The sequence below is a fragment of the Labrus bergylta genome, chromosome 15 (assembly GCF_963930695.1).
Source record: "Labrus bergylta chromosome 15, fLabBer1.1, whole genome shotgun sequence".
NCBI lineage: Eukaryota > Metazoa > Chordata > Actinopteri > Labriformes > Labridae > Labrus > Labrus bergylta.
The window spans coordinates 17824809-17833416 of record NC_089209.1 but is presented as its reverse complement, the minus strand read 5'-3'; the positions used below and the strand labels follow the sequence as shown (position 1 = coordinate 17833416).

The window sequence follows — 8608 nt, the reverse complement described above, 5'->3', positions numbered from 1 at the left end:
TTTTTCTGTAGTTTTGAATGTTACCTTTTTTGAAAGCTTTATTTTATGACCCTGCATATCGAGATGATTTACACGATTATTCCTGACTCTTAGATTCAAGTTTATTTCCTTTGTAGTTACAACCCCCCTTATATGACAGCTTAACCGTGTCCCACCAGACATTGAAAAGACCTCGGGAGCAAAAATTTAACTTTTACCTCCTTAGCCAAATCGCTTAATTGAAGGAGTAATTGGTTAATGCTTAGTGTTCACACTAAAAAAATAATTGTATCAGGTTCTCAGTTATTTAAAATTAATAAAGTTATACTGTTTTCATGATTTGTAGGTATTTATCACAACTATAGCACTGGTGTTCTAACCAATAATATTAACTGGAGATAAACAGTATACAATGTCTCACATTTCACCAGTGTGATAACTCCAAAAATAAAATGTTTAGAGCTCCTCTTTCTTACCTCTGTCCAAGAAACATGATTCCACTCCCTGTGTTACCTAAAATGTTGAGTTTCTTTTAACAACTTCATGCATTCAAGAGACAGTTACACCAATTCTGATAGATACCTCTGTAAAAATGAACAAGAACATTTTCTTTGGAATGACATTTAATACACAGACAATGAGTCTTCAACTTTAACTGTAAAAAAAAGCCCTGAAGCGCATTCAATTCAACCCCTTTAATCGTATTGTTCTCTGATTGGTATTGGTGAAGTATCAATATTTACAACAAGTTCATTAAAAGTTATTTCTTGGTAAATCCTCCACAGTGGTAAGTCTCATGAGGATTTGAACAACTTTAGATTCACATGTTCAGAATGGAAAAAGGTTACCAGCAAGACAAACTACATTCGGTTTGCCTGACTCGACTACAGGATGTTTTTGAGCTACTGATCACAATGCTGGTGCACTACTGAAACATGTTGATACAAAAATCACAAGTTATTTCACAAACATCTCAGCATCTTTACAAATGACAGAAGGCAAACTGAATTGCACTGAGGAAACAGAGCTGCCAACATTTACATGAAAAAATTAAAATACAGCGTTGTAAAAAAAAATCACAGGTGTCCTACTGTACAAGCATGACCAGTCTTTGCTCTTTTTAAAATCACTGTTTTGTTTTTAACAACAATATGAGTTTGTAGTTATGATTGCAAGAACCGCCAATGACACAGCATGTTGCAGATATATAATCAGATAATTATGGTTTGATACAGTTTAGTCAACAGGCCATCGCACAGCAGTTTGGATCCATGATAACCAACAAAACATAAAATTACAGAGAGCCAATGGTAATTGAATCTTTATAAACGTGCCAAGGTGAAAGCAGACAGCATCAAACGAGGAAAGCTCTTTAAACATATGGACATGACCAGTTTTTTTGTGCTTTTATCAGTCAAAGAAATCTCTGACCTATTGCTAATTCAGTACCAACTTGTATTCCTCATCTGATTGAAAAGGAACTGGTCGACAAGAGTTTTAATTCATTTGCAATAACTATGGACATGTGTTGTTGTGAAGAGAAGAAACCTTGTACTGTCAAGAGTCTGAACTCTGAGCTCTTTTTGCAGCAGCCACACATACTTCAAACATACCATCAAAAAGACCAGAATAGTTCCAGCACTTTGGTTGCAGTCCTGGCTCGAGTGTCCTTAATAAGGCCTTTATTAAGGACACATGGTATAAAAACGAATGACTGCTCTATTACAGCGATAGTAATAATAAGCCTAAAAGTGGCTTTACATACTTAGTAAGTATTTAGTTCTTGTTCTGACATTTGGAAAACATGCAACATTCAGGCACACACAACCATAAATAAATTAGAGGTCTTCTGAAGAACTTAATTCAAATCATAGCACTTTTACTTTAGAGTGTAGAAAAGTTCACACTGCCATTGTGACATGGCATCAACATGATTGTTTATACTGCAGACACTTCTGTGACTGTCCAGAGAGCCAGTTCAGCTGCACTCAATTAAGATGACGCTAAAAGCTGATTACAAATTGACAGAAGTCAGTAACTTTACTTTGAGCCCTGGCAAATAGAAAAAATAAATTCATCTCTTTTATTTCACTGACAAAACCGCACCGTTTGAAAGCGCGATTAAGTCAGTGTCCAATGTCGTAACTGACTAGGCACTGTTGACATTTTTGACAGTATGAAATTTAAGAGCTGAAGGTAAACAAGTGTGTTCCAGACTCGACAAAACGCTGAGGCATGGAGCTAAAGATGTGCTGTTTTTTTTTTCAGAATGATCTCAATTCATTCATAAAAGAGCCCAAACCTCAGAGTTAGAGTTACTGTACAACTAGCCGACACATGATCCCATTTAGGTCAACAACAGCAGACATTTAAACATGGTGAAACAGAATACACCAAAACAAACTGCATACTTGGAAACCCGCTGGTAATAATAAAAAAACCTCTGACAATGTGAATCTGATGTGTGGATGTAATATAGGACAATTATTTACATAATGGTAGTTTTCTGTGTTGCGTCTCAATGCACTTCAAGTACTGTAACATCAAATAAACTACCATAGCTGCCATTTAATTCTTCCCAGAGATTACATCAGAGCCACTCTCAGGTGAATTTGGTGCAAATGCAAAGCTCTGAAGCATACATCTGGTTTGAATATTAAGGCCATAATTTATAGAAATCCAACAAACTCCCACAACTGGTCCTAATTTGGACATTGTAGGTGGTGGACTTCCTCTGTATCTGGACATGTGAGGCCCAAAGCTGACACACAACAACTGGTTTTCATCAAGAAACCTGGCTTGATGGTCATAGCTGAGAGGTTCACACAATGAATATCTCATACAAACCAGAAACAGTAAAGAACTTAGAACAGAAAAAATCTGCTGAAGTTGGACAATATTGTCAGCTTAAATTATATCCATGTGCAGAGCAATTCAAGGAACTGACAGAGCACACACACAAGTCACTGAACATTATTGTTGAGCTAAAGGAAGCACCTTTTATGCTGGGATGATATCAGGGAAGCATATAAATGGCTTCTAAAACCTTTACCCAGCCTGTTAGCACTACGGCTGCTGTCAACATGACTGGAATGCTCAACTTAAAACCGTTAACGGGATTCGCCAAATCCTCCACACCATGTCTGAAAATGCAGCTGCAACTTAAAAGACACTTCAGGCGCATGTTTATCCATTTAAAGATGCTGACTGGCGAGAGGCTCTGGACGCATTCAGTAAAACACAAAGTTTTACATTCATCACATGGTGCCTTCGATCTAAGATCTCTCAGGGCTTTAGGTCTTGATTGCAGATGAGCAAAATATTTCTGTGCAGCAGAGAAGATGCATCAAGGAAGAGATGCAGTCAGCGAGCTGTGATTCTTGTTTTAATTAGCGCAGTTCTCTTACACACCAAGCAGAGACGGCTAAATGTGTGGTCGACCACAGACTGTCTCTTTTTGGACAAGTTTGTTTAGTAAGCAGTGGCGGTAATTAACCTTTTGTTCAGATTGGAAACAAATCAGATTTGTTTCTGAAAATCAGAGCTTTAAGATAGACCACAATCATTTTGTTTTTACAAGTGATCATATCCAATTTGTATGTCCAGACATCATTCAGCTTTCTGTATGGGGTTGCTGTGGTTACCCTGCAGCCATAAAAAAAAATGACATACGCTGGTGATGCTGCTTTCCAAAGCAGAAACATGAGAAATGATGGTCCCCAAACAAACACTCTGCCACACTGACTGCTATTTTTCCTCTCTGATCATCACATGCTGAAAAACATCAGGGAAGGGCAAGACAAAGTACACCACCGCCACTCAAACGTTTAAAAAGGGCTATACCAATACTCTCAGTTCATAATCTGAAAATATAAATGAAAATGTTTTCACATATTCAAAGGGATATTAGAAATGGTAATGTACTTTGCTTTACTTCTCTTTCCTGGATAACGTACAGACTGCTGACTGAAATATTTTCCCTTCACACAGGTGCAAACATACATGCATCTTCGCCATCAGCTAGACTTTTCAAGGGCACTATTTCCAAAGAAGACACGAGGCAACAAAAAGTCGTCATCTGAACCAAATCTTTGAGGTCGGCTTGATGTATCAGGTCCCTCAGGCAGCTGGCAGCCAAAATGTAGGCCACAGCTCACTGTGTGTGAGTATCAAGTCTGGGGGTGTGAGAGTATTGTGGAGCACATTACTTTCGGTCCATCTGTCTCTGCACTCTCCAACCCCCAACCCTGGTCCTCCTGTCCACATCTCAGTCTAAAGGATTATTGCCTAGCACTAGTCTCGGTCTAATCTGCCTTTAAGCTGGTCTGAGCAGCTCTCTCCTTCTCTTTCTCTCGTTCCTCGTCCTCCTGAAGGCGGGCCTGCAGTTTTAAACAGATGCTGGTATCATCACTCCATGCAGCCTGAAGGAAGAGGTCTGTGTACTCCTTCAGCTGGTCTATGTCGCTCTGGGTGCGTCGGTTTTGCCGGTGGAGCTCCTTGGTACGGAGTGCAATGTCTAGCAGGCCGGAATTGCTCAGGATGTTATAGGTGTTGCAGAAGCGCTTCCTCTTTGTATCAACTTCACCTTCACCTTCACCTTCTCCTGATGAACTGTTCTCTTGGTTGCCCTCCAAAGGCACAGGCAGAGTCTTGTTTGTGGAGCCTGTGGATTGACTGAAAGATGGGTAGGAGGTAAACTCACACTGGCTGATAACTGATGAAGGTCTCTCCGTTGCAGGGCTGCTGCTGGCGCTGGTTTCCGCTGTGTTGAGAGAAAGTCGGCTCTGAAGCAAAGGAGACATGGGGCTAGGACTCGCAGGAAGACTGGGAGTGGTCGAGCCGGAATTAGTTACAGCAGCACACAGACTTTTCAGCTGTTTCTCTCTATGACAGTGTTCCCGGGGGGTGGAGGCTGAACTGCTGCTTCTTTTTGACTCTGATGAAGTGGAGGAGGTGGAGGAAGATGAGGAAGATGAGGAAGCAGTCCCTCTTCCTGAAGAACTGGAGCTGTCTCCAGGATGAGGAGCAATCTTCGGGTAGGATTTAAGGATTGGAAGATACTTCTTAGGACGTCTGTGTCTGGAGGAGGTATCTTTGGAGGCGGGGGAAGCCTGACGAGAGACCACAGGCTGGAGAAAGACCACCTGAGGCTGCTGGACCACGGGCTGAACCACCTCCACTGTGGGACTGAAACGCCAGGGTTTCAGAGCTGGAGGATTATCTCCAGGCTGCAAAAGCAGAAAAGACTAAATTAAGTACTTTAAAAAGGCGGGTCCTTCACAATCACTTCCTAATTTGAAAGCTGTTCTTCATTTCGTTGTTACAATGAGAATCAATGAAGAAAGATCGAAAAAGTGGAGAATTACAAAATCTTGAAGTACAAATCAAATAAAAAAAACATTCTTTTCATGTTATCAATTGATTATGGTATGGTAAACACTGACTACTATTTCCACAGAAAAGCTTCTTTCTAGAAAGTATTTATTACTTTTTAACAAATATCCCCTGAAAAATACATATGTTTAAAATGGGCAAGTAAATTAAATCATGAACTCTTTCATGATGTTTTTAAGTTACTGTATGATCATTTTTCTACAACAGTTGCAGCACCACCACCCACTGCGTTACCATGGCAACCTGAACAGCTGTTTGATGATAACCAACTCCCCTTTCACGGCTTTGCATACAATATGGGTCTACTGACAAGTTCCACCTGCCTTTGACCTATGACAGACAGCTGTTTCAACCTCTGCTTTTCATTACTACCAGAGACTGCTTTCTACCTTGTTGTGCTACACACATAAAATTACATAACATAATGTAAGTAAAAGCTGACTCTTTCCTGATTCGACACACATGCATGCATCCCTAAATCTCTCTCTCTCTCTATGTCTTTGGAGGCAGTGAATTGACTTTATTACGTCAATACCACAAATTGATTTCCATGTCTGGTCCTGTCTCTTTAACCAACCTGGAGGAGGGTTGGATGACATGCAGCCAATTCATTCAGATAAACTGCATAACCCCAGCTTTGTATTTGACAGAATGGGATGTGACTACGGCCGGAGTAAAATATAAAAAGATGAGGCCAAAATATGAGACTCAAATTATGCCACCAACAATTCTATTCAAAGAGAAGCCCACAAATGATAAAAACATAATAGGCGTGTGTGGGTCATTGGATATGAAATTTGATGTAAATCAGCTACAACTTATTCTGTAAAATACTTATATTTGACATATCTATCCAGATAATAAAACACATATTTAAGTAGTTGACAGTAGCAGCTCTGCTGTGTACTTGCTTTCTATTTAACAATGTAGTACTAAAAACTTTGCCATGCACTAGAACACCATGACAGATTCCTTGCATTTGTAAACATCATATTCTGATTATTTTCATGCATCAAAGCACAACCAAGCCAATACCATTGAGTTTAACTGATAGGTTCCATATTTGTTTGAAGGAACATCTTTGTCATAACAATATAACTAACTAACTACAACACCATTAACCAATTGTATTGTTTAAGTCAATCTGGGTCATGTTTCAGGTAGCTCTGAATAGACTGTGAATACATGTTGAAGTCAACCACAGGAGCAGAAAAAACATGCCCACAATCATTTTGTGACCTGCTCATACCTCTGCCTGAAGTTCTAAGGTTCAGGGCTGAACCTGGATGGAGGCAGAGAGCGAGTTCATCCAAAAGAGATAAAAGTCTTGCTGAGTAGCATCAGCGTACCTGCTTCAGGACAACGTTGTTCATGATGATCATAGGTGAGAGGTTAGAGTAGGAGCCTCCCACCACAGTTAGCTGAGAGGGCTGGGGGGCCGAACCAGACTTCTGTGATCCCTGCTGTACAGCAGTGCGGGGTGAATCCTCTGGGTCTGTTGTGTCCATAGTGCTTGTGTGTTCTGAGCTAGCATCTGTGGACCAGAAAGAAGAGTAACTGGGGTTGAACTAAAAAGGTACCTTAATATCTGGAAACATAAATAAAGGCAAGAGAAATGTCGAACCTGAGAAACCAGAGTCTCTCTCTGAATCAGCCCTGGAGTTTACAGACTTCATGGTGCGAGGTCTGTTTGCTGCCCTCATGTGAATCTCTGCCTTCCTCTTGGTGCTCATCTTCTCTCCTGCTGCACACAGTGGACGTCCTACAATCTTCAAAGCTCCCACTGCAACAAAAGAAAGAGTGGGGATAAATATAACATTAAGAGAAGCCTATTTTCATGTCACTGACACACTATGGAGCTGTGTAAAGAAAGCACATATGTTATCGTCGCTTCGTGATGTCAAATTTCCACGAGAGAGTGGGGGGGAAAAAAACAACTAAATTGTCTTATCTGTCAGACAAAATAACTTTGCACAAGTCCGAAATTAGCTTATCATAATGAGAACCAGCAGCTAAATGTTGATAGTTAAAGAATAAAGTATAATCTAGAGAGTCGCAATGGTCAATTTCACAAAGTAGTGCCCAGAAGAAACTTCAACAACAGACTTAGCACTAAGCTTAGCTTCGTTTCGGGCTAACTAACAGAAGAGCGCTACGAAGTTCATTTTAGGTAAGTTACCTAAAGATGCACGACAAAACGTTTTAAACCCAGGTGAAACATGTTTATACCTTTTGCTTTGGGGGCTCTTCCAACGACGCGGTCTTCACAGCTGAGGGGATAAGTGGTCGGTGTGCTGTCGGGTCGAGTTGTCTATTGTCGTCTCGTCGCCTCTGCTGATAGAACTCGGTGTTCCACGGTACAATACACGAGACACGACGCCCCGCCCCTGTCCGCTCGGTCACATGCCCAGCACCGTGGCAACAGTCGTTAACCACAGCACTTCAATTGTCAAAACAGAAAGCAGACTACCGACGAGCCATTTGGTTATCGCCTTTCGCTTATCCGTCAACTATTGTTCGCTGAATATGGAAAAAAAGCAAGCGGCAGGATATTCGCTAGTACAGCCACTGAGCCATATTTGGCAGTTGTGGGCGTGGCCATGTCTGGAGTACCAGACGCGTCAAATTCCGTACGTCACTTCGATTTGCCACCTGGTATGTTTCCGAGCTTCTGATTGGCCGGCGGAGCCAGCAGCTGAAAAACGTGACAGCAGCCAAATGTGTGGCAAGTTGAGGACATTGTGTTCATCATGCAGTTAGGTGGTGTACAGTACAGTCCAGTGCAGGCATCTCAAATGTACTGTCGGCAAAGCCTGTGACGGGAAGCTCTGAGCGTAGTGTGTTACATAATAGCCTGGCTGGCCCTCAGCTAACCTAGGCAGGGTTAAGTTTTCACTGCACCACGTTTGAATAAAGTAAACAAACGACTGCCATTAGAACAAAATGTTCTCACGTGTAGGCATGTTGCTCTCAACTATCTTACTTTCACCAATGCAGCTTCTTTACACACCATAGGATTGGGGATGATGTGAGACAATGTTTTAAATGGATGTGTAGTAGTGCATACACTCTTAAGGAATAAGACACAACACAAGAACAGCTTTCAATAATAGCTGTGTAATTGCCCTTTTGAATGCTGTTCAAGAATGATTTCACCAAGTTATAGTTAAAGTTCCTAATGGTATTTATTTAGAGCCTTTTAAAAGTTTTAATAAGGTTCTTTAACTTATACCAT

At 41.0% G+C, this 8608-nt stretch overlaps 1 protein-coding gene across 1 annotated transcript; it reads right to left on the bottom strand.

Moving 5' to 3' along the window:
* Window positions 1-659: 659 nt before the first annotated feature.
* On the bottom strand, window positions 660-7946 carry cipcb (CLOCK-interacting pacemaker b). The gene is made up of 4 exons (XM_020660920.3): window positions 7603-7946; window positions 6998-7156; window positions 6723-6907; window positions 660-5207 (listed from the first exon to the last, which is right to left on the bottom strand). Exons 2-4 carry the CDS (start codon window positions 7104-7106, stop codon window positions 4284-4286), a joined length of 1218 nt encoding a protein of 405 aa, XP_020516576.2. The 5' UTR covers window positions 7107-7156; window positions 7603-7946; the 3' UTR covers window positions 660-4283.
* Window positions 7947-8608: the final 662 nt, after the last annotated feature.